The following is a 25,771-nucleotide window of genomic DNA, read 5'->3' as shown; positions in this document are numbered from 1 at the left end:
TTAGCTAAACCACTATACCCAAAGACTTAGTCCTAATGCCCAGAAACTCAGGCCTTTGGTTAAAAACTACTGGGATGAACTTGGAACCCCAGCTAAGGTCCACTGCAGTGTTTCTGGATTTGAGGGCTGGCAGGAGGGAGTGAGATGACTTTGGGAGCTGTCATCAAGAGTACCATGAAGAAGGAGGATTTCCTTTTGTCTCTGCTTAAACATAGGCAGAGGGTCTCTGGCTTAAGGAGGTGTCTCCTGAAAGTGTCTGTCAGGATCTGCCAGGGCCTGGGGGACTGCTTAGATTCATCTCAGGGCTGAGGCGCCTCCTACTGACCATGGCATCTTGCCCAGAGCTGGTTCTTGCCTTGGCTGAGAAAATAAAAGCAGGAACTGGTCAGCAGGCAGGAGAGGGCACTGGCCAGAGTACAAGTTGGCCCAGAGCCCAGGGGCATGCTATGTACTCATTCTCTTCCACAAAACAGGTATTACTGGGCAGGAAGAGCCCTAACAAATAGTTCCATAATTGCCACACACCATCAGGGCTCAGTGCCTCTGCCACCTGAACACTCAAATCCTCTGGGCCTCTCATGGTCTGACCCTCACAAACTGTCTCCCTAACTCCCCAACTCTAGCCAAATGTACCCCTGCACTGTGGCACATTCCTGTTACATCATCTCAGTGCCAGGCATCAGTGAGCCTTAATAGCTTCTGCAGGTGCTGTGAGGACCTGGCCACCTCCATCCCACCCACCTTACTGCCTCAGTCCTAGAAAAGATGCTGCACACGCAAATTGCACATACAGAAGGCTACGTCTTGCCCTCATGAGACTCATGGATTAGCAACTTTATTGGCTACAAATGGGCTGGTATTCTCTCTAAATGGAGAGCTGAGCTGGCTGAGTTCTGCAGACCTTTGCAGCCCCATTAATGACCATTCAACACTGAATTCAGTCAGCTCCCCTGGCCATACCCACACCTACCTCCCTGAGGGCCTGAGGCCAGAGTGGTAGCTGTGGTTCCTGAACACAGTAGTTCTAGGGACCACCACTGCTTAAAGGGGCATAGTTAGGATGAAATGAAACTCTACTGTGGCCCAATGCTATGCCATGTGCCACCATGCTGAAGTCCCATTACTACAAAGGTACCAGCCTGAGCCAGAACTACATACAGATGAAAATAGCTGGATTCAGAGGAGTGGGCTCCAGCTGGCTGGGAAAAGCTGTAGGGTGAGCAGGAACTAATCCACTGGCAACGGCTCTTCCCTGTCTTGTCAGCCTCAGAGATGGCAGCAGTGACCGTCCGTCCAGCTGTGGACCCACAGCAGCAGCACACTGCATTCAGCCTGACCACAACACCTGCCTCCCTTACTCAATGAATCCACACAACCTGGAATATGGGGTTCAAAGATAGCAAGTGGCGCATTTACAGCTGCAGAAGTGGGGCTCCTGGAGGCCCTACTCCCCTCAGCTGCCACCAGGTGCACAAGGCAGGCAGAACCAGTGTTCCCATGGCAGCACCTCTACCTGGAGGGCTGGGCAGGGAACATGACACTGTCAACTTAAAACAAACTTTTATTGTGAATGCTGGTTTGGTCAGTCCATGGCCATGGGGCAGTGGTAACTAGAAACAGCTGGGAGGAAGGGCAGGGAGGAAAGAGCAGTCAGGACCAATCGAAAAAAAAGAGCCTGGGAGGAGAGGTGGGGCTGAAGAGGGACCCAGCCAGCTGGGTGTGTCCTGGCTGAGAAGGAGCACCCCAGCCTGAGGTCAGGGTGCAGGGCTTGCCCACTCTACTCTACCCCAGCAGAAGTGCTTTTGATGGCCTAGAAGAATCTCCACTGCCACCTGTCCTTACACACCCCAGTCAGGGCATCTGAGCTCAGGCTTCTCACCACTGTGATGCCACAGCTGTAGCAGCTATGCTGGGGTGATGTGGGGAAGGAGGGTTTCTAGTCCTGGCTCAACTCAGAGGAGTACCTACCCTCCCCCACCAAAGGAGGGGCTATAAAACCGGATTCCAGGAAGGCCTGGACCCAGTCTGGTACCCTGTGCTCTGAGGCTCAGCCAGAGGAACAGGAAAAGCCTCCAGTGGTTACAGAAGTCAGAGCAGCCAGGGCCAGCCAGGCAAGCCCAGGATTGTCTCCAAGGGTAAGCCCACCCATTTCTTTGGATCCATGGCAAGGGTCAAGAGTCAGGGTGGGCAGCCAGGTGGTGGGGGTGCACGCTTTTAATCCCAGCACTTGGGAGGCAGAGGCAGGCGGATCTCTGAGTTCAAGGGCAGCCTGGTCTACAGAGCAGGTTCCAGGACAGCCATAGCTACACAGAGAACCCTGTCTCAGAAAACAAACAAGTCGGGGTGGGCAGTCCTGTAACACAGTCACCATGCTCTCGCACATCACAGGTGCCGCTGCAGAGCTTTTGACCTTACCAGTCTAGGAGCTTAGGAGGGAAAAGGAGAGACAGGGGAAGCCACCACTTTCCATTAAACTCCCCAAATCTTAGATTGGGGGATCCCTGCTCTGACAGAAGCTACTAAACCAAAGAGGAGCTTCCAGCTAAGAGGGGCAATTGGCCTGGGAAGACAGGTGCCTTGGGCTCCTGAGGTTCCCTAAAGGATCTGAGGATCTCATTGAGACAGATACAGATGGAAGGACAGGTGGCAGCTCTCAAAAGTGAGTGGCCAGCCAGGACTGAAACAGAGATTGACAGGGTCAACTGCATTCCTGCACACACCCCCTACACACACACACACACACACACACACACACACACACACACACATACGACAGAGATATATAATAAAAAGAATAGAAATTAAGGGCCCAGATGTACGAAAGATGTGTAAGGGAGGAGGCAGTGGGAGATGGTCAGTCCTTGGACATCTAGTCCATCCTCATCTTATAAATTACAATGCCCCCTGGAAAATGGGGGTTGTGGCAACAAGGATGCTCTGGCTGTGGGCTGGAGTGGGCGGGTGGCGGTCAAAGATGCTCTGCCCAGCTGGTGAGCAGTAGCCAGAGTAAGGATCCCATGGGTGGTCAAGTGCACCAGGGAAATATTCAGCAGCCGCTGGCAGGAGTCACACAGGCCCCCTGGGACTTCACCTTGTGGCGCTGGCCCCCTCGTCGCCGGCCCCCACTGCTGGGCTTGGGCTAAAAGAAAGAAAGCAGGCACTTGAGAAATGGTGGTCCTCTAAAGTAGGGCCAGGCAATGACCATGTTGTAGCCCTAACCTAGTCATGAGTTTCCAAGGGGAAACCGAGTCTTCCTGGCAGCTGTAGGTGTGTGGTAATGGCAGGGGAGCTGGTCAGAGAAGCACACAGGGAAATGAGTCAACATACATCACTAACTGGGAGAGGGGTTCAGGAACCACGGAATGGGACGGGGTTACAAGGAGAGGGAAGAGGAGAGAGCTGAGGAGGAGAAAGAAGAGAGTGAGCACCAGCACTGTGTGATAGTAAGGCTCAGACACCTACTCCAACAAGGCTAGAGAGAAACAACACGGGGCAGGCATTGGGGGGTGGGAGGTGATACCAGGCCTTTGTGAGCTCAGCAAAGACCCGAAAAACAGGCAGGTGGCACAATGACCCAGCAAAGACCACCTCCCTCAGGCTTGGAGAAGGAGTTCTAAGGCAATGTCTCTCAGATGTGCTGGATCTCAGGCACACACAGCACTAGTAACCAAATATATTTGTATTATCAAAGGGAAACCTTGGCTGGGTTTGGTGACTCACACCTGTGATCTCAGCACCAGAAAAGCTGAGGAAAGCTGCCTTAAGTTTAAGGCTAGTCTAACCTACAGAGTAAATCTCAGGCCAGTCTGTCCTACAGATTGAGATCCTACGCCCCCCTCACTTTTTTTATTTAAAAAAACCCCTTACTTTTTATTTTACATACCAACCCCAGTTCCTCCTCCCTCCCCAAGATCCTGTCTTTAAAAAAAGAAAGGGAAAAAAAAACAAAAACAAATAAAAATCAAAATAACAAAAAGGGGAACCTTGACATTTTTCTATTCTTTATTTCATTAAAAACAAATGCCAATCAGAACCACTTAGATTATCAGTCCTGCCCCTCCCAGCACCTTGCTAGAGGCCTTAAGAGGCCCTACTTACCTGTGGCTGGAGACCACTGGATGTAGCAGCCTGTGTAGTTCCTAGAGAGGAAGCGTCCTCTCCAGCTGAGGGGCCCCCTGCTGCTGGCATGCCAGATGGACCTCCTTCTTCTCTTTTGCTCAGGGGACCCTTTTTTGTGGACTGCATTTTAATCTGCTGGGGCTTGGAGTTCATGGGAGAGTTATTGGTCGTCTGGAGGAGCTGTGGAGGCCAAGTGGGTAGCATGATGTCAGAGTTGCCTGCCCAGCTCTGAGTGAAGCCGATGACAGGAAGGCCACCTCGGGAGGCAGAGCAAAGAGGCCTTCCCATTCCCATTCTGAGGCCGGAGCCACACAGCACTGGAACAGATGCCTCACTTCCTGCCTCTCCCTGCCTAGAAAGACTCCAGCCCTTTCTGGGTCCAGCTGCTATTCCTACAGAGAGCTCTCTGAACTTCTGCCATCCTACTCTGAGGTAGGGTAGGGTCTGGGCTGCCCAGAGCCTGTTTTGGACCATACTTTAACTTCAGGCCCCCTTAAGAAACAAAATATACACCTGTCAGAAATCATAAAAGCTACCACCCAGGAGCAAGTGTCTCAGAATCTCCTTGTTGCCCAAGTTTAATCAATCTCAAACACAGCAGGAAAGAAGGTTGGCTGGGTTTCACAGGACACTACAGTGCAGGCTATAGCCTCTAGCAAACTATCAACATGACAGGGATGCTTCTCAGGAAGAAAAAACAGCCTGAAGTTCATTCCCGTCTCAGACATGGAAACCACGTCTTCTTCTATATGGGCAGGGGGCAGGGGTCAAATCCTCTATCAAATGTTCTACCCAAAACCATGGGTGAGCTCTATAGCAGGCAAAAGGTGGGCTCCAGGAAAACAACCCAAGCACCAAAGGACCTTCCAACCATGTCCCCATGATACCCAGCACTCAGCCCAAAGGGATCCACCATGCTGTGGGAAACCCTCAGGCAAAGTCCCAAGCATGCCTCAGGACCCAGAGGTAGCACCTCAGGTCAGCCGTGGCTCTCCAGACACTCTGTCTCCTATGGAGGAGCACCATACCCCAATGCCACCTTCTCTCCTTCAAAATAGCTTCCAAAGCTGGGCGGTGGTGGCACATGCCTTTAATCCCAGCACTCAGGAGGCAGAGGTAGGTGGATCTCTGTGAGTTCGAGGCCAGCCTGGTCTACAAGAGCTAGTTCCAGGACAGGCACCAAAGCAACAGTGAAACCCTGTCTCAAAAAAAAACCAAACCAAAACAAAAAAAAACACAAACAAAACAAAAACAAAAACAGACAAGCTTCCAAAGCCCAAAACAGGAGGCTTAAGGGACAGCTCCTGGGGAAGCAGAGACATCACTGAAGCCATCCCCTAGTACTGGCTCAGCTCTGCCAGGGCAAGGACCACACCGCTGTCCCAGAATGAAGACAACTCCTGGGTTCTCAAGAGGAGCTTGTGGTACTCGTGGTTAGAGCACACTGAAGTTTCCTTGGGCAGGTGAGGTTACCCCAATCATACCTTGGTGATAGTACCAACAGCCTTGGTACGACCTTCCCGAAACACCAACCGCTGGTCTATGTGCAGGTACTCAGGGGTCTTGATGAAGCGGAAGTGGACAGTAGCCTTGTCTCCTGTGCGTAGACAGTCTTTATCCATACTCAAGATGGTAGCTGTCTGCCGGATGCTCCCACAGTGTACTGTCAAGAGAGCCAGAGCCAGAGCATGCATGACCTACCCTGTGGCCTCAGGCTGGAGCCGTGTCTCTATGACAGGGCAAGAACTCTGAGAGCCAGATACATCAGTGCAGTCCACTCTCAGATCTGATCCTGCCTCCTTCCATCTCTCCCCTACCCAGTCCCATGTGGCAGAGCCAGTGCCTATGTATACATATGCCTTCCCAAAGGGTTCTTCCTAGCACCTTGATGATGCCACCGGGCACACACAGAGATGCTCAACACTCTCGGCTGAATAAATATGGGCAGGTGTTTTCTGAGGACTGGTTTTGGTCTCCGAAGCCTCTGTAGGACTGAACAACTAGTGCTGCTCAGGGGCTGGACTAAGGAATGGCTTAGCTAAACAGGATAGAGTTCAGGCAACTGCCTTGCCTGAAGCTGGATGCCTTGGGCTTAAATTGCCGGAGCTCCCCTGGGAAGGCGCAAGTACAGAATATCTGAGGCTGGCAGGATCTTGGACACTTACCCATGGCTTGGTAGCGTGGACTAATTGTGGTGGGATGGTGGAGGACGAGAATCTCAGCCTCAAATTCCCAGGAAGCTTGGGGATTCAGGCGTGGAGAAACCATCACCATGCCTTTCCGGATGGATGAGCGCTTTATCTGAAGGGAAAAAGGAGAACACAGCGCTCAAGGACCATGGTGTCCTTCAGGTTTACCCAGTCCAGTCCGGTCCCAGAGATGAAAATGTCTCTCTAGGAGTGGGAACCACTCCTACAGCTCTACTCCTCACCACAAGGCAGCCTCCGTGCTGTGCAGCAAGCTAAACATTGCTACCAGGAAGCAGAGAATACTGCACAGGAGCTCAGCTTTCCAGCCACTGGATCCTGGAGGGTAAGCCAGGAGCACAGGCAGGTGCAAGAAATCAGTAAACCTGACCATGGAGAAGACAAAGGATATCCCACTTTTCCTAGTAGCTTATAGGATGGTGGGTGACCCCAGAGCTAGTACTCACCCCAAACCCCAGGAGACGGAAGACTGAATGGTAAGAGTATGTGCGCAGATCCCATCCATCCTAAGCTTAGGAGGGTGGCACTGTGCACAGGAGGGACACTCCTATCTGACTGCACTGTGCAAGTGACAACTGCTCAGGCTACGGAGGGAGGAGCAGAGCTCAGGGGGAAACAGTCCTGGCTTGGAAAGGTTATGACGCTGTGAACCTCAGTCTCCTCCTCTGTGAAAAGGGTCAGTAACCCCCGCCTTACAATGCAGTCACAAGAACTGGAGATAGTAAAGTACTTGGCTCGGACTTAGTAGAATTCAAGAAGTTTCTGGAATTATCCTTACTCACCTTCTTTAGTGCAAAGGAGGCTGTCTGGCCTCCCCGCACCTCCTTGACAGGCATGCGCTTGCGATGGATTGACTTGACAGCAATAGACAGGAAGTTACCCAAGGGATCTGGGCCCAGTAGCAGAGTGTCATTCAGCTTGATCAGGCCCCTCAGCGTGGTCCCGGACACCACTGTCCCCACACCCTGCCAAGGAGAAGAACCCAGCCTATTAAGCCTATTCCCACCACAGACTCCTTCGCTGAGGACGGAGCAGGAAGTGTCCACCCACCCTGTGCAGCCCCACCCAGAGGCACTCACGGGAACAGAGTAGGTGTCATCTATTTGGAACTCAGCAGGTTCTTCCTCCCTGTAGCTGGTGCGCGGGGACAGGAGGTTGAGGAACATCTTGAGCAGGTCAAGGTTCTCCCCTGTGACATTGGAGATCTGGAATATCGGGCACATCCTAAAGAGAGAAGAAATAAGGGAGAGGCGCTTAGGTAGCTATGACCTCCTGTCAGGTCACTTTGGCCCTCCTCCTCATTGTCTTACTTACCTCGACAACACGAATCGCATACTCTCCTGAGTACCTCACAGACTAGGGACTCTAAGGAGCTGGAGCGTGGCTGTACCCCTGAAATATAGCCCCTTGTTGGACAACTGGTAGCACTGAAGACAACACAAGCTAGAGAAACAGGCCAAATGCCAGGCTGCTCTGAAGCACAGACCAAGTCAGGGGACAGGTGGCTCCAAGGAAGCCCTGGCTCAGGGCAAAGAAAAGGAACTGTTATCAAAAGATGATTCTGGACCAAGGAGCTAAAGAGCCTAGCACTGTGCTCAAGTCAACACGTAGAATCTAGATGCATTAACATCTGGAGGAAGAGCCTGGTAGAACAAACATCCAATAAACACGTATGCAATGAACAGACTCACTAAATAAACGCCAAACTGGCCTGTGATTAGAGGGCTTTTGAGAAACAATATAAAAAGTCAGTGAGTCATAAAAAGACAGCGTTCCACCGGCCAGGCACAGGCTGGTGCCTTCTATGCTCATGACTTCCACTCCAGCACCCAAGCACCCTCTCTGGGGAAACATAAGGGCTAATCTTGGTTGCCAGCTTGATTAGATTTAGCAGCAACGAAGAGGCTATTTGTGGGAAGGAACAGTCGAGTAAGGAAGCCCCTCCCCCAGGGTAGGCAGAGTTATATCTGTGTAGAACACTGGGAGGCCCCTGGTAATGTTTGGTGAGTGGTCAGTTCAGAGCACTGGCCAAGATACAAAAAAGTCCAAGAGAGGCTTGGTGGAGCGTGGAGCATGGTGGTACAAGCCTTTAATTCTAGCACCCTGGAGGCAAAGACAGGCAGATCTCTCTGATTTCGAGGCCAGCCTGGTCTACAAAGTGAGCTCCAGGACAGTCAGGGTTATGTAAAGAGACCTTGCCTCCAAAAACAAACAAGAAAATAAATTAAAAATAAACAGAGGTCCAAGGAAGAAGCAGCTCTACCTTCGCCTGCCCACCTTCGCTCCATACAGGTGAGTGCACCTCTGTTATTGCTGCTGTGGCTGCCTGTCTTTACTGATATCACAGCCCAGTTTCTTTGGCCTTGCAACATAGACTAAAGACCAGCAGCTCCAGGGTCCTTGAAGACTTCAGCTCTAGACTGGAACTAATGATGAAACAGCTATGGAACTCTCAGCCTCTCCATCAAGCACAGCCACTGTTGGACTATTCAGCCTGTACTATATAAGCCAATCTAATATATCCTGTGTGATAGATATGCATTCCGTCGGTTCTGTGCTTCTAGAGAACCCTGACTAATTCAGGAAGTTAATAATATCCCCATTCCCAGGTAAGGATGAGACATCCTAACTGGGACTTCAACCTCAGAGAGATCAGTAATTCAGAATGGGAACCGCCTGAACCTGTTGACCTAGGAGACTTGTACAAAGACAGAACCTTCTATTTCCTCCAGCCATGTCCACGAGGCCTCATGCTTGACTAGCTGGTTTAGGCCTAAGGCTTGCTGGACCCTGCTGGCAAGGGCACTTGCTTAGAAGCATGTGCTTCCCCACCCTTTAGCCTTGCCCCCATTACCTCTCAGAGCTGAAGTTGGAGGCTGTGACAATCACATCATCTTTGCTCTGCACCAAGACAGGGATCTTCCGGCAGCCTGGTGACTTCAGCAGGCGCTGTAGCAGCTTCAGGGTTTCTTAAAGAGTGAAATGAAACAGAATTAGGACACAGGCTTCTCTCTGGCCAGACTTCCAGGGTATTGCACTCAATAATGATGCAAGCAGGAGACAGACAGACAGACGGACCAGTGTTAAATGTCACGATGCCTGGAGAAGCAGAAAGGAAGATCAAAGCTGGGTGGGTACATGCTGCTAGGTGTAGAGAGCACACAGATGGGGCTCTTGTCTAAGGCCATGTGAACACATAGACAAGTGCCTTGGGTTCCCGAGGATGATGTTCTTTCCACTATGCTCTTGCTGTCTGGAAGGTCTCATCTCAGGAATATTCTGAGCATTTACAAATCTGCAGGGACCCTTCTTCTTCTCTCTCTCTTTTTTTTCTTTTCTTTTTGTTTTTTTGAGGCAGGGTTTCTCTGTAGCTTTGGATCCTGTCCTAGAACTAGCTCTTGTAGACCAGGCTGGCCTCGAACTCACAGAGATCCACCTGCCTCTTCTTCCTGAGTGCTGGAATTAAAGGTGTGCACCACCACCGTTCAGTGCAGGGACCTTTCTAATGAGACCTTCTAATGGGGACAGTGCTCCATTCAACTTGCAGCACCAAAGAGAAGGTGCAGAGGCCTACTCCCAAGGTCTGTGTGGAAACTCTGGTGGCTAAAGGCCAAAAGATATCTGCCCAAACTTCTCCATACACATCTGCTTCAATGGTACAGCACAATGCCAGCTGTTGAGGACACTGGGGAAAAATGGCAGACTAGGCAGGGGGAGGGAAGAGAATGGCAGATGAGACTGGGGGGAAAATGACAGACTAGGGATTTCATAGATCCTATACTTGGAACCAGGAAGGAAAAAGAACAGAAGGAAATTCTGGACTTCTCTTTAATCAAGAGCCAAACAGGAGAGGAAGTAGCAGACTCCAGCTGATGGAAGCTGAGGCCAAGGTCTAGCACAGACAAGGGTGCAGAAGGGGCAGATCGCCCTGCATCAGCATCAACAACCCCACAGGCTGCTGCAGCTGGAGGCTACACTTACCTTGAAGGATATTGGCAGGACACATGTCAATCTTGGTGACAACCACAAAGACAGGTACATTGAGTGCCAATGCCAAGCCCAAGTGCTCCTTGGTCATCCCCACGATGCCAGCATTACTGCCCACCTGCCCCAACAGAAAGGAACTGTCAGGACAAGGAGACAGAGACTGCTGCTGGGGAAGTGGGGACTGCAGCCTGCTGGGGAAAGCTGGGCTGGTGAAGTTCACTTAACTGAGCTCTGGAGGAGGGGACTTACACCTGAAAAGCAGGCCCCAGCGACAAAGCCTTTAACCCCAGCCACTCAGAAGCCTGAGCTTGAGGCCAGCCTGGGCTACAGAGAACTTTTAGAGCCAGCTTGAAAAACTCAGTGATACCCTGTATGAAAAAAAAGTAAACAAAGGGCTGGGCTTAAAATGTAACTTCGAGACAGACTCTACCTAGCACCACCAGACCCAAGGTTCAGTTCTCAGTATTGTAAAAAATAGACACAACAAACAAAAACTCAAATCAAACCAACAACAAAAAACCAGAGGAGTCTTGTAAACAATGGGGCAATTCAAAGAGCCTGGGACGCACAGCCATCCATACTCCCCAAAGTGTGTTCACTTTTAACATCTTTAGTCTTCAGTTAACACACCTTTAAAACAGGGCCAGACACGTCTACTTTAGAGGGACACCTGATGTTTAGCATCATAATGGACACTTGCTATATGAGCACATAGTATCTCTGGGTCTGGAGAAATGACTCAGGGGTTAAGACAACTGGCTGCTCTTCCAGAGGACCTGGTCCAATTCCCAGTAACTACACGGTGGCTCACAACTGTCCAAAATTTTAGTTCCAAGGGATCCAATGCCCTTTTGACCCAAGGATACCACAGACAGTACAAATACATACATACACACAATAAAAATGTTCATAAACAGAAAATGAAAAATAAACACTTTTTTAAAAAAGTATCTCTGGCAGGAACACAAAAAACTGAAGACACTAGCTGCCTCTGGAACAAAGGAAGAAGGGAAACTTTACTACGTGCTCTCTGTTGTCTTTTAAAAAATATATCCATGCTGGGTGCAGTGGTGCATGCCTTTAATCCCAGCACTTGGGAAATAGAGGCAGGGATCTCCATGAGTTTGAGGCCAGCCTGGTCTACATAGCAAGTTTCAGGCCAGCAAGGACAACATAGCGGGACAGTCTTAAAAGAAAAAAAAAATTTTTTAAAAAAAGTCAATTGTGTGTATGTTACTGTGTGTATGGAGAGGAAGTTATGCCACTGTAGTGTCTGGAGACTGGAGGGCAACCTGTGGGAGTTGGCTCTTCCAGGGATCCAATTCAGGTTGTCAGGCTTGGCAGCATACACCTTTACCCACTGAGTCATCAAATTGGCCCTCTTCATTTTGTACCACGCGAGGGAATGCCTACTAGGATAGAATTAAGAGAGAAACTGCTGCCATCCTGTGCCTGCGTGGAGCTTTGAACATGCTGCAACATCTTCACTGTGCAGTTTTCACTTGCTGGCAGCCTCCAGCCCTACTGCTGCCCCCATCTGTCTGCTGCCCCCATCTGTCTCCATCTGTCTGCTGCTGCCCCCAGCTGTCTGCTGCTCCCAGCTGCCCCCAGCTGTCTGTTGCCCCAACTGCCCCCATCTGTCTGGTGCCCCCCAGCTGCTCCCATCTGTCTGCTGCCCCTAACTGGCTGCTGCTTCTCTGAGTTACATCTCCAGTCCTCCGGCTATTTCTTTTCACTCTTTTTCAATACAAATGCGGCTCACTTTGTTGTTCCCACACTGAACCTGAGAATGATCTATTGGTTTCTATATGTTACCTTTTTCCCCCTTGAAAATTCATAACTGTAGAACATTAACAAGATAGTTCATTGTTTTTGATACTTATTTATTTACTTAAAAAAGAAAAAGATGCCAGGAAATGGTGGCACACATCTTTAATTCTAGCACTTGGAAGGCAAAAGCAGGTAGTTCTCTGAGTTTGAGGCCAGCATGGTCAACAGAATGAGTTCCAGGCCAGCCAGGGCTGTCAGAGAAACCCTGTCTCGAGAAAAAAGAAAAAAGGCAATAAATTTTAGCCAGGTGGTAGTGGTACATTCCTTTAATCCCAGGAGGCAGAGGCAGGAGGATCTCTGTGAGTTCGAGGCCAGCCTGGTCTACAGAGCAAGTTCCACAACACACATACACACACATACACACACACAAAAGAAAAAACAAAAACAAAAAAAGGGTGTGTGTGTGCCTAGTATATAACTCAGGCTGGCCTCAAAGACATGATCCTCTTACCTCCACCTCCTGAGGGTTGGGATTCTAGGCAGGCAGAAGTAAAAATACTTAAGGTATTTTTCTTTTGTCTATAGAAGTTTAATAAATGGATGATGGCCTAAAAGTCAGACAGGAAAATTTTGTTTGGGGTGAAGATTATCCCATCGTTGTCCTACCTCAGTACAGTTTTAACTGAATGAAGAACTTGAGTCTCTAAAGTAAAGACATGATAAGAAGGACATGCATTAGGGCTATGGTACAACAGTAGCATGTCTCTCCAGGAGATGCTAACTGATGTGGTTCATACATATTGTATACATGCACTGAAATATTCTGAACTTATTACACATGTTAGTTAACACAATACAACAGAAAAAAAGAGAAAGAAAAATGTTTGTTAAGTTAGTTCCCAAACCCTTCATGTTTAAAAAATATATGCAGGGTAAGAATTCTTTTTTAATTTTTTAAAAAATATTATTAGGGGCTTGAGAGATGGTTTAGCAGTAAAGAGTACTGGCTGTTCTTCCAGAAGACCCAGGTTCTATTCCCAGCATGCACAAAGCAGCTCACACTTGTCTATAATTCTAGACTCTGGGGAATCTCACACCCTCTGTTGTGAAATATTTGTTTAACTGGGCAAATATGTGTTACATTTGTTTATGCTGATTTGTTTAATTATGTAAAGGTATGTTGCTGTTTCACTTTGCCTGCCTAGGGTGGTCTAATAAAAAGCTGCCCAGCCAACAGCTAGGGAGTAGAGGGATAGGCAGGACTGTCAGGCAGAGAGAATAAATAGGAGTAATCAAGTAGAAAGAGGAAGATGCCTAGGGCCAGCCAGCCAGCAAGTAGAACGTACAGAAGGAAAGAAAGGTAAAAAGGCCCAAGACAAAATGTAGATGAGGAGAAAGAGGTTAGGTTATAAGAGCTAGTGGGACAAGCATACGCCCGAGCACTCATAACTAATATGAAGTTTCCATGTCACGATTTGGGAGCTGACTGACAGTCCAAGAAAGCCTGCTACAACTCTCTTCTGACCTCTGTGAGCACTGGGCACACATGTGGTCCATAGACATACATGCAGGCAAATCACACAAACATATAAGATTCAATAAAATTAAATTTTAAAAATTAATGTGTGTGTGTATGCATCTAACGGTCAAAAGACGTCTAGATGGGGTTAGTTTTCTCCTACCTTTATGTGGGCACTGGGGATCAAACTTAGGTTACCAGGCTTGCTTCCCACTAAGTCATCTTCCTTACCCCCTAAACCCTTCTTAATGGCCACAGGCCCAGTGGCCCCTATGGACTTTCACAGAGAAGCAGAGAGGGATGGGCATCCCTGAGCACACACTGCTCCTCCCCTCTCCAGTTTGAAGGCTGGCCTGAGAACCTGTTTGTGGGGTAACTTGAGCACATTTTGTAGCAACAGATGCCTGTGTTTACCACACTTATTAACACAGGCAGCTGAAGAACCAGGAGGGTGGAGGGGCTTTGGAAGGACTTGAAAACTCACTCACTAAGCATGTGTGTGCACTGCACTCTCTTCCTCCCTCCCTTTCCCCTTGAAGCTATGCATAAAGTACAGTAAACTCAGCAGAACACACATGCACACACTTGAGCAGAGCCGAGCCCTATGCCCTTCTCCTTTTTGGTGACACTACATGATGAGCTGCCCTCTGGGAGCCCTAGGACCAGGAAGGCCTACTTCCCACTGTGCAAGCCACCAGGAGAGAAAAGGGCCAGGCCCCTATAACTTCCCCAAAAGGGCTGTAGAATGGTTGCTACATTTCCCTCCCAGGCACTGAAGACACCACCTAAGGCCCTGCTGATTGCTTGGCTCCAGATGTGAGATGCTTTTCTTCTTCCTTCTGATCTCAGAGGGTGCCATGTAGGGCCACTCTCTCAAAGTACCCTCAGGCACTAGAGAAAACATTCCTGAACACACTAAGTAAGGAGGAGACCCCTTTGCCTTTCCAAAAATGAAATCTGTGAGTAGTATCTTGCTTTATACTAGGAGGTCCCCTCCCTGATCTAAATGCAGGAGAAAGGTTAATATTCACCTATGGAGAAGATCACAGAGCTCAGAGGGCTGAGCTCCCCGAGATCCCAACTTGCCATCCTTACTCCAGCTAACAGTCTCAGAAAGATCCTGAACCTTCGTCTAGCACCTCCAGGTCCCCTCCTGAAGGAAGCTTCACACTTACCATGAGCATGCAGAAGTCAGGCAAATGGCCAGTCATGCCAAAAACAGTGGTCTTCAGGTACTTCTCGTGGCCAGCCAGGTCGATGAAGGTAATCACCTTCGTGGACTTCTCACAGATCTTTGTCCACTCGAGGCTGCCACCATGGCTGTCGGGCTTGTTCACTACATTGCCTTCACTGTCAAAGCCCAGAATGTCATTGCCCACGCTGCTGGTTCGACCAGATTCAATCTCATGTTTGTGGCGGAATAGTTTTTGGCGGGCAAAGCCACGACCATTGTCCAGTTCCCCATGTGTTAGGACTCCCAGGAGTGTGCTTTTGCCAGCATCCACGTTGCCTACCACTGCCACCCTGCATGGACACGAAACCAGTATGAGAGCTAGTTCCTGGGAAGACTACTCAGCCAGAGCCTGGGTCCCCAAGGGAGTGTTCACCCCAGCCCTCTGGCTCATGTTGTCCCGATTCCTGGATGAGCACAGAGGGGGTGGGTGTTCCTGAAGCTGTACCCAAGGAGCACAGAGTTAGTCAGAAGTCCTGGCTCTTTCAATGCCTGCAGTCTTAACCCCACTGCTGGGAAGACCCCCAAAGTTATAAAAGGTACAAAGGATCTCCCTAGCCCCCATTTTCTAGCCTCTCAGGTTGATGGTAAACTGACTAGAGCCACAGGCTGGCCCCAGAATGCATGGCTGGGTCTCTCCCACACGTTCCAGATGGAATACCAAGGAACGGAACACAGAAACAGAGCAGCACTGCCAAGACCCCGAGCCCCATACTCCCCCACCTTGGGAGAAGGGAAAGGCAGGGGAGAGACAGCGCTGACTCAGCAAGCACCACAGGCTGCACCACACGCTCTGTAAAGCCCCTCCAAGTGTTCTGTGGCCTCCTCACCTGACCTCCAGGAAGTCATTGTCTCCAACTCGTTTCCTGACTAAGTAATCACGCACACGGCCACCAGCTTCTTGACGCTCACGCAACAGGATGACATCAGCCTCTATCTGTTCCGCCATGCTCTTCACTGTGGCGTAGGAGGCTTCCATGTCAGCTTCACTCAGCCCGTACTCAGTCCCATCTGGTGACAAGAGCCCAGACATCAACAGGAGAGGGGTCAGACCAAGCAGCCTGCCAATAGGCCAGCCAGTCAACCCTATCGAAACAGACTCCCTCCTGGCACTGCAGAAAAACAGTGACAACGCAGGCACACACAGAGTTAATGTATAATAGTGCCACAGTTTCCCCTTCTAGCAGGGCACTGGGTAATTCATTCATAAGCCAGAGATTCTCCTTGAACTTATGCCAAGCTTCATACTGGGTGCTGGGAATATAAGTGCCCTCAGTGAGCTCACAGCCTCAAGGGAGAGACACAAGAAATTAATTAATGTCAATATGGATCTGAGCACTACCCTGTAGAGCTGAAGGAAGAAAACACAAAGGACAGTCTAGGGATGTGAGGGTAGCTTTGAGGGTGCTGACCCCAAACTGGGTCTTTAGGAGTTGAGTAAAGACATCATGGCAGAGAAGCAAAACTGAAAGCACCACAGACAGTGACCAGGCAGGGACAAGAAGAGTCACTGTGTTGGGGCGGTGGGGGGGGGCATCAGGGAACAGAGGGAAATGGAAGCTGCTATGACACCAGACAACAGTAAACGTTTTGTACCAGAGCTGGAGGTCAGGCAGGGCAATAACATGGTCAGAGCAAGGTAGGCAATAAGCAAGAGGCCAGAAGCAGGAGCCAGGCAAGGGAGAAATTCCAATGCCCTAGGTAAGCAACGAGGGCAGGAAGAGGGAGGTTGTGGGAGGGGGGGTGTCCAGGTTATCTTAAAGACAGTTTGTAACTAGGATGGCTCAAAAGAATATGAGCCTAGGATGTGGAGGTAGGCAGGAAAAGGCTGAACAACTAGTTTCCTAGAGTCTAAGAACAGCAATGCACCAGGTGCATCTCTGTAGCATGGGGTTCAGTGTCCACACTCCCTCGGCCTCTCTCTAGGTCCCTCCTAAGCACACCCTGTAGCAGGGTGCTCTCTTCTTTTTCACCACCCAGAAACTTTGCCAGACCAAGCGTATTCTTCTACCTCCTCTTCCTCAAGTTCCCCAAAGCAAGCTCACTAACTCCAAGGGAGGAAAACCACCCCTCTTCTCTTTGTCTCTTCTCACCTGAGCTACTAACCGTCTCTTTGATTCAGGAAACCGAGGAACGAGATTAGCCAACCCTTGCTGACACTCAACCCCAGGGCTCTGAACTGACCACCACTCCTAGAAGAGCTGCCATCACCAAACATCACCAGTGCTCCCCATCACTGTAACCAGCTACAGCCCTGCCCCACCTCCTGAATGCCAGCCTCTGCTAGTCCAGCCACCAAAGGCCCCCTTTTTCCTCCAAACTTTCCCCTGAGTTATCGTTCTAAAGTCTCAACTGTCACTGTCAAGACTTCAAAGACGGGCCAGGCGGTGGTGGGTCATGCCTTTAATCCCAGCACTTGGGAGGCAGAGGCAGATAGACCTCTGTGAGTTAGAGCCAACCTGGTCTACAAGAGCTAGTTACATAGTTACAGGACAGACAGAGTTGTTACACAGAGAGACCCTGTCTCAAAAAAAAAAAAGGCTTCAAAGATATTCTTGTCTAGCACTGGCCACCTCGCCAAGCTCCACATGGGATCCAGTGTCCTACAAGAAAACTCCTACCTAAAAGTCTGGTATTCAGACTCACCCACTCACCCTGTAAGCAGCAGCACACAGATGGTCAGAATCAAAAAAGCACTGGACATTTCCTGTAACCCTACAATACAGGCAGTACTTTTGCCTTTTAATAGTGGAATACATAACTTGACAATTCCAGCACTCAAGAGGATGAGGCAGGAGGATCATAAATGTGAAGCTCCCCTCAAAAACGAAAGGGGAGGAGGGGAGGGAAGGAAGAACACGATAAACAGAACCCAGATACTTGAGAACTAGGGGGCTGCGGAGGGGCCATAGTGTAAACTGGAGTCTTCTGATTCCAAATGTAGATGCTTTTCCTTCCCTGCTGGCCCTCTCACTGTCTGGCTGCTCCCTCTCTTGTTGTCCCTGTTCTAATAAAGACAATACTTTGCTTCTAGTCACCTAAGCATGTCCCTTCATCAGCCCAGTCCTGCTGATTTGATTCCTGTTCTTTATGGTGTTCTTTTGCTGCCTGATTTGGGACCATTTTCTACTGAATAACTGGTCTCAGTGAATCTAGTCTGTGTGTCTTGCCCCTGCAACACCCCCGACAGTCCACCTAGCACAGTCCCCATACATTTAAACTCCCAAAGAAACCATGGTTCTAACATTGCCACTTTCACATCAAAATCTCTGAATGACTTTCCAGAACCAACAGTATTCCTTTCCACTCCAAGTCCTTTAAGTGACGGCCCCCCTACCCTAGTCTTAGCTCGACCCTCACTTCTCACCCAGACAGCCAATCAGCATGTCCCCTCTTGGCAAGATCCTCTCAGTTCTGCTCTGTGGCCTTCTTTACAGCATCTATCACACCCTGACTTTGTACACGAGTTCCCCTGACTACACAGAAAGTCTTTTGTTTTTTTTTCTAGACAGTAGCTACGGAGCTTGCTCTGTAGACCAGGCTGGCCTCAAACTCACAGAGGTCTACCTGTCTCCTCCTGAGTGCTGGATTTAAAGGTGTGTGCCACCACTGCCCAGCTACACAGAACATCTTGAGGATGAGGACCATATCTTAACTATTCTGTGGTGAATAGCTTTTCTACTTTAAGTCCTCAGACGTTTGGAAAATGTAAAACAACTGAATCAAGGGAGAACAACTGGGCAGAGGGTTCTAAATGAGCCACTGAATGAACTTTGGTCCCTTGAGCTCGGGATGGATGGCTGTCATCCTTACCAGACAGACTATCCACCTCCCTTGCTGGTTTTCAATCGGGGCCAGCACCAATGTAACCTTCACCATCAGAACCTTCAGGTGGGCACATTACCCTTGTCTAAATGCACCACTTTCATCATGTTAGGAGAAAAGCCAGTGTCCAGTTACTAAAGACGTCTCAGATTCTGTCCTGCCAGCTCGCTTTCCTTCCCACAAACATTCCACTACTCAAGGTGCTATGGCAGCTTCCCAAGCTTTGGGGACACAAGTCTCAGCTCTTTGGCATAGCGTTCAAGGACCATAAAAGGACCCTGCCTACCTGTCCAGACCCCCCCACCTCACATTCTCCTCTCCTCACTGGAGTACATCTGGCCCTCCAAATGCGCATCTCCAGTGTCTCTGTGCACGCGGTTTCCTCTGCCCACTCGCCACCACTCACAGATGAGCAGCTCCTCTGTGTGGCTGTTCCTGACTCCTACAAATACAACACTGTGTCCCCTGCTGTGGCATCTGCCACTCCCCTCATCGCTATGGTGATTAGGCTGGCTGGCTAGGCAGGTATTCCCTCCCTCTCTCAATGCTCCATTTGCTCAGTTGAAGATGATGACCTTCCTTTACAAGAACCTTTCTTCAGGGATGAGTGTATGACGACACAACTGTGTTCCCTGCTGGACCCTCCAAATGAGCACTCAAATCACAGCTTAGTATTAAGAAACTTTTGACTTTAATCCCAGCACTCGGGAGGCAGAGGCAGGCGGATCTCTGGGAGTTCGAGGCCAGCCTGGTCTACAAGAGCTAGTTCCAGGACAGGCACCAAAGCTACAGAGAAACCCTGTCTCGAGAAAAAAAAAAAAAAAACCCAAAAAACAAAAAACCAAAAAAACAAAAGAAACTTTTGAGATTCTTTTTGCAAAGCAATCCCATAATAAATCAACTACAACCTAGGACCCCGAAAACCTTCCACTACTAACACTAACATTTCTATACCAAATGCACTCTCTGAGCTCGTGGAATGTGCCCGGACACTATGAGATGGTGTACTAGTACTCTCATTTTCTTACTATTGATTTATTTTTGGTTTTTCAAGACAGGGTTTCTCTTGTAGTCCTGGCTGTCCTGAAACTTGCTCTGTAGACAGTCAGACCTCGAACTCAGAGATTCACCTGCCTCTGCTGGATTAAAGGTATACACCATCACTGCTTGGCTGAAAGATTTTATTTTTAATTATATGTATATGTGTGGGAATGTGCACCTGAGTGTAGATGTCCAAAGAGGCCAGCATATGGGATCAGATCCCCAGGAGTTGGAGTTATAGGTGGCTATGAGCTTCCTAACATGCATGAGAACTAAACCCAGTTCAGTGTGTGAAGAGCAGTACACACTCTCCAGCCCGATATTACCTGCATTCTAAGACAAGAAAACAAGTCATAAGTAAACCCGGACTTTCCAGGCTCCAGACCCCAAATTACTAGACAATCACTGACTTGCTTTCTAAAATATCAACCTTAAATGAAGAACACACAGGTATAGAAAAGAGTCCCTCTGGATGGTATAAAAGGTTTTAATGTATTTATTCACATAATACTTTTCTGAGGGACAGGCGGTGGTGGCGCACACCTTTAATCCCAGTACTTGGGAGGCAGAGGCAGGTGGATCTCTGTGAGTCTGAGGCCAGCCTGGTCTACAGAGTGAGTTCCAGGACAGCTAGGGCTACACAGAAAAACCCTGTCTCAAAACAAAACAAAAACAAAAACCGTTTCTCTGAGGAAGGTTTCCATGTCTGCATTCTCCATGTTACAGGGGCAGGCTCTGGACCCAGGAGAAGCTAGAGATGAAGCTGACCTCTGAGAGCCTTGCAATTGATTCAGTGTTGTCTGATGTTCAACTTGTTTAACCAGTTCAGATGGCTTCTGCCTCCAAAGAATCCAGCAGACGGAGTCACCAAGATGATGTGTGGCTACTGCTGGGTGTGTGGGAGATGGGCAAATGAGTATTACATCTTGCTTTCCAAAGGAGAGTTAATTAGTTGTGAGTTGCTGAGCTATGGCAAAATTTAGACTGCAGTAAAGCAGGAGAGAAAAGAGGAGTCTGAATCTGTGGGGAAGGCCAAGACAGGCAGATAAAATCCAAAGCCGGCCTGGATCACAAAGCAAGATCCCATTAAAGTAAATAAATAAATAGAGTCCAGTTCATTAAAGACTAGTCCTACCCCTTGTCAAAACTGACCTTTCTGTGGTTTCCTATGAAGTAGGAAGTGACCTATGAATGGTTTGTCTTAAGGCAGGACAGAGACATACTCGATGAACTCGCATAAGGAATCAATGATTTATCACCAAGCAGAATGGCCTTTTCTGAACCTGCTGCCTAGCAGCACTTGGCAACACTGACAGACTCCCTCCCTTCCTTGACAGGTGACCTCTAAGTCTGCCTATCTCTCTGACCAGGTCTTCTCTCAGGCGATAGGCACCACAGCTGAGGGGTGGCAGGAGTGGGAAGGACAGGGGAGATAGGGGAGCCGTTTTTTAGAGACCAAGTTGTTGTCCCTAGTTGTCATCTTCAGGCATTTTCAAATATTGTTTTGTGTATGTGCCTTCTTTCCTCCTTGTGGGCAAGGACCAGCTTTATTTTGTTTTGTTTGACTTTCTATTGCTGGTGACAGTGCACAGGTCCTTGAACATCCTAGGTGAGCATTCTACTGCTAAGCTACAAGCCCATCCTAGGGTAACAAATTTTAAGTATCCAAAAGAGCTTTGAAAAGTATCAAGATCTAGAAGATCCTTAACATATGTATCAAGTAGCTGAAGAACAATTTTTTTCCAGTACTGAGCATTCAGCCAGGCCTTGCATAAGTCAGGCAATGAAGCACTGCCCCTGAGCTACACCCCTGGCCTTTTTTGTATTTTTTATTTTGAGACAGTGTCTTAGGATGGTTTGAAATTGGCCATCCTCCTGCCTCAATCTTCTGAGTGCTAGAATCACAGGCAAGCACTCCCAGGCCTGGTAAAAGGCCTGTGAGAGCTCCTGAACTCAGACTCAGCTGCCAAAGAACTACTATGTGCCTGTCTACAAGTCTACCGAGAAAGAAAACTGCCCCAATGATGCACACAGGCCCAGCCTGGGCTCCTTGCAAGTGATCCTCAATAATTTCGGTTTTCATTTCAGCAAAGATAATGTTGCAATGAAGATAAAGGTAGTGAACTGGCTATGGCACTAAGGGTGGAAACAAGGAGTGATTGGAGGGGGAGTGGACAAAACCAATTCCATTATCTTGTCTGGGGCTCTGACGTGGGGTTTGCCTTTCTCTAAAACTGCAGACTCTATTATGATGAGTAAGTAGGTTGGAGGACAATAACCAAAGTGGTCACATGGCTACAAGCCTGCCGAGATCTAGAAGGGGCCAGGAGGGACCTCTGTTATCACAACTATCCAGACTGAGTGGTCAGCATGGTTTGGACCAAAGCACCTTGATGTAAGAAGAGAGAAATTCTGAGTGTCTACTTCTTGGTGGCTTCAAGAAGAACCACAGGATTATCAGCTAAGCAGGAAACAGAATGTAATGGGATCCACAAACAGGGTCTATAGGGAAAGACCTAGAGTTACCCAAAGCAGGGTTAATTCTAGACCTAGCTAGGACTTACTGGCTTACCTTGGACGAGGTTTCCTTGCCTAAAGTTCCAATTCCCTGTACGTAAATAAGGAGTCCTGAGGTGGAGAGGAAGCATCTCTAGGGCCCCCTGAACAAGGAACCTTGACCCCAAACTTGTCCTGACCATTCAGTTGCTTGTCCCCCCTCCAGACAGTTCTGCAGGTATTACAGAGTGGTTGCACAGGAGACACGGAGTTAAAAAGGAGGCGGCGGGGAAATGTGCTCTAATAATTGTTTAAAATAAAGGAAAGGAAAACTATGCTCACCTGATCCCTGCCCAATGACATATATGGTCTCTCCGCATCCCTCGTCCATCCTCTCCCACATCTGCCGAAGTAGGCTGTCATACTGCTCTGATGTAGGGCTCACTAGAACCAGCTAGAAGAGAAACCAACAGCCTTAGGACCACACTCACTAGAGAGCGCCACAGCCAAAGCTGATCAAAGCCTGACCAGAGACCCTGGGCAAACCTCAGAGCACTCTAATGCAATACAGCTGTGCAGCCCCCACATGCGCTTTCTGCCTCTCCTGAAACAGCCTTATACGACCCAGATGATATATTAGAATGAGTTATGTCTGCACCACAACCCACAGGAGGAGCAGTGTGCACAGCCTGCCTCCAGCTGCTTCACAAGGGGGTTGTCCCAAACAGGGGAGAAGCCAGCCTGACACAGCGGGAAAGCTGCAGAGCTGTGCTTTGCACCTCCGCACCATCTTCTGCCTACAGTGCACCGGGAGTTCAAGGACAGACTGCTCACTTATAGCTATGCCCTCCACCCACAGTAACAAAAGGATTCTGTTCTACCTTGTCTACGCTGTCTTGATTACTACAGTGAAAACTGCCTGCGAAAGGCCATCTTTGTCAACAAAATTCTACAGCCACTAAGGATAGTATTATTAGGACTATGGGCTGTGTAAATCGTGTCAATAACAAAGTATCAACCACTTATTTGGGGAGGTCTTTGTCATCAGGCATGCCACTCCTATGTGACCTTGGACAAAGAACTTAACCTCTCTAAACCTCAATTTCCTAGTCTATAGAATAACATAAAGCATTTGGGCTGGCTCAAGTCTGTGATACCAGCACTGGGGGAGCTGAGGCAAGGAAATTGCTATGAGTTTGACAGCCTGGGCTATAGAATGAGATTCTGTTTCAAAATGAAACAAAAACAAAAGCTTCTAGGCCAAGCTAAACTAACGCTCAGTACAAAGTTATCTTCACCCAATCATTTCTACAAAAACTGCATGTATCCCGCCACCATTAATCATGAAATGTTTTTCTTGCTGGAAGCTCTCATAGCCTTAGCTCCCCACATTTTTTAACAATAGTGAGGTATAAAATCTAGAGTGTACTCTTTCCAGGGCTTAAATCTATTCAGTCCACCCCTTCTCTCCTCCACATGGTCAGCTTTTCTTTCACACACACACACACACACACACACACACACTCTTCCAATTTCCAAGGACTTCCCAGCTATGTGATGAGGTAACAGTTCCTTACTCATGGCAATTAAATAAAATAGTAACGAAGGTACCACCCTCTTACAACTCTGTCCCAACTCCCCACTGTGTTTCCACGCTTCTTCAGTTCCCTGACCATGTACTGCCATCCAGCCAGCCCACTTCTAACATGCCCATTTAACTCATCAGAACTTATAATTGTAACCCGGTTGCTGCCAGGGTTACACTGTCTCCTACATTTTGGAGGTCCTCTTGAGTTTGGCCATCCTCATCTAGAGGAACTAGAGAGGACTACCATGACAAAAAGAAGCTAGCTGGCTTCCAAGTGCTCAGCAGAGACTGGATGGAGAAAGAATAGTTGGGAATCGTTTACTTAGGTTGCAGGGAAAGATTCTTTCCAGTTTTCTGTAGTTGTGCCACCATGAGATGTCACAAACATTTTCAAAGCTCCATAAAATCTCCCATCCAAGTAGTAATCAGACCAGACCCTGCTTAGCTTCCTAGATGGGAAGAGACTCATTCAGCATAGTATGGCCACAGACATCAAAGGGCCATAAAAACCTCTCTTATAATTACCTTACAAAGGGCAAAGGGTGGGGCGGGCCTATCTTTCATCAGCAGCTACTTAATCTCCATAGGGAATTATCATCTATCTAGTCCAAATACTTCCTGAGTCTCTGATATGGATCTGGTACTATAATGGGTGTCTTAACATACACTTCTAATTTTTGCAATACAGCCATAGTTTCTTGATGGAATAACTGGAGAATTGAGAGGTTAAGATACCTTCCCAAGGTCACAGAACCTCTTTAATGGCAAGAGTTGGAAGGGAAACCCAGCCAGCCTTCCCAGTCCCTCCAAGTGGGCATTAGTGTCTTTAGTGACACCGAACACTTTCTAAACACCAGTTACATCTTAGACTAACATTTTTATTTTTCACAATGCCAAGTAGATGATGAGATCTAATTTCTGCCTACCGTCTCAACAACTCAACTCAGAAGGCACTATTTAAAACCCCGTCCTTACCCTATGACTACTAAGAGATGGCTCAACTCCTGGGTAGCAAGACTGTGTGGGTCATGCCCACTGCCCATCTAGTTTTTAAATTTTATTACATGGGGGTGGGAAGCGTGCCACAGCGTTCGTGTGGACATCAGAGGACAACTTGTGGGAGTGAGTTTTCTAAGTAGGTAGGTCCAGGGGATCGAATTGAGGTTGTCAAACTCAGGAGGCAAGCACCTTTACTAGTTGAGCCATCTCGTCAGTCCCATCTTTTTATACTGTTTGGGTGGACACGGAAAGTGGACACTCCTCGGACATCATTCTCGCAGACGGAGCAACTACTTTCTGTTTCCTTTCCAGGGACCAGGAAGAGAAGCAGCTGCCACCCTACATCCACCTCAGAATGGCTACCTGTCTTCGCGAGCAACCCGCCCCCTGCCCAAGCCACCTTGACCCTCGGTCGTCCCGGACGCTCCAGAAAGAAGAAAACCCTGAGGAGGGCGGAGTGGCCCACATAGGGACAGGGATGCAGAGCGCGCGGCCGGTGTTGAGAGCCCAGTTCCACGTGGCGGAGCCAAGGGGCAGCGATCGAGGCGGGAGCGGAGAGCGCGGGAGGCCGGCTGGACACTGCCCGGTGCCGAGAGTGGGCCCGGGCCCCGCACGTCCGGGAGCGCGGCAGGTGGGCGGGCTGCGTCTTTCCCGCGTACCAGTGAGCCGCTGCCACTGGACGGCAGGCTGCCCGCCGTCGCCTCGGAGACCGTCCGGCCCGCTCGGGTACCCCTGGCCCCGCCGCCGCCGCCTCCCGGGCCTACCTTGCTGGTGAGGTCCAGCTCCGGCTCGCCGTTGAGCGCCTCGCCGTCCTCGCTGCAGTCCGAGTCGAAGCCGCCGTGGAGTCGTGCCGCAGACGCCGCGGCCCGGGCTGCTCCCGGAGAGCTGGGCTCGGGGGCAAACATCGAGGCCGGCACCGGCGACTCCACCGGGGAGCGACTCCGCTCCGCCGCCATCTTTAAGAACTTAGGCTAATTCGCAGCCGGCCG

The 25,771-nt window shown here is 49.2% G+C and overlaps 1 protein-coding gene across 1 annotated transcript; it reads right to left on the bottom strand.

Annotated features, from left to right (window-relative positions):
- Positions 1–1,545: 1,545 nt before the first annotated feature.
- On the bottom strand, positions 1,546–25,771 carry Gtpbp1 (GTP binding protein 1). The gene is made up of 12 exons (XM_041672499.1): positions 25,547–25,771; positions 22,538–22,649; positions 15,664–15,844; positions 14,778–15,126; positions 10,308–10,431; positions 9,181–9,295; positions 7,406–7,550; positions 7,109–7,291; positions 6,285–6,420; positions 5,604–5,782; positions 4,099–4,299; positions 1,546–3,139 (listed from the first exon to the last, which is right to left on the bottom strand). Exons 1-12 carry the CDS (start codon positions 25,736–25,738, stop codon positions 3,047–3,049), a joined length of 2,010 nt encoding a protein of 669 aa, XP_041528433.1. The 5' UTR covers positions 25,739–25,771; the 3' UTR covers positions 1,546–3,046.

Source organism: Microtus oregoni, unplaced genomic scaffold (assembly GCF_018167655.1).
Source record: "Microtus oregoni isolate MIOR12 unplaced genomic scaffold, Mior012 000022F_ref0000154, whole genome shotgun sequence".
Lineage (NCBI taxonomy): Eukaryota > Metazoa > Chordata > Mammalia > Rodentia > Cricetidae > Microtus > Microtus oregoni.
This window is presented reverse-complemented; position numbering and strand designations above follow the sequence as displayed.

Excerpts from the sequence above, each read along its gene's own strand:
- Gtpbp1 (XM_041672499.1), bottom strand. The coding sequence starts at position 25,738 with ATGGCGGCGGAGCGGAGTCGCTCCCCGGTGGAGTCGCCGGTGCCGGCC. Across the intron at positions 7,292-7,405 it reads ATGACACCTACTCTGTTCCC|GGTGTGGGGACAGTGGTGTC; the intron begins GTGAGTGCCTCT and ends TCTCCTTGGCAG. Across the intron at positions 4,300-5,603 it reads CTGTTGGTACTATCACCAAG|CTCCTCCAGACGACCAATAA; the intron begins GTATGATTGGGG and ends TGGCCTCCACAG.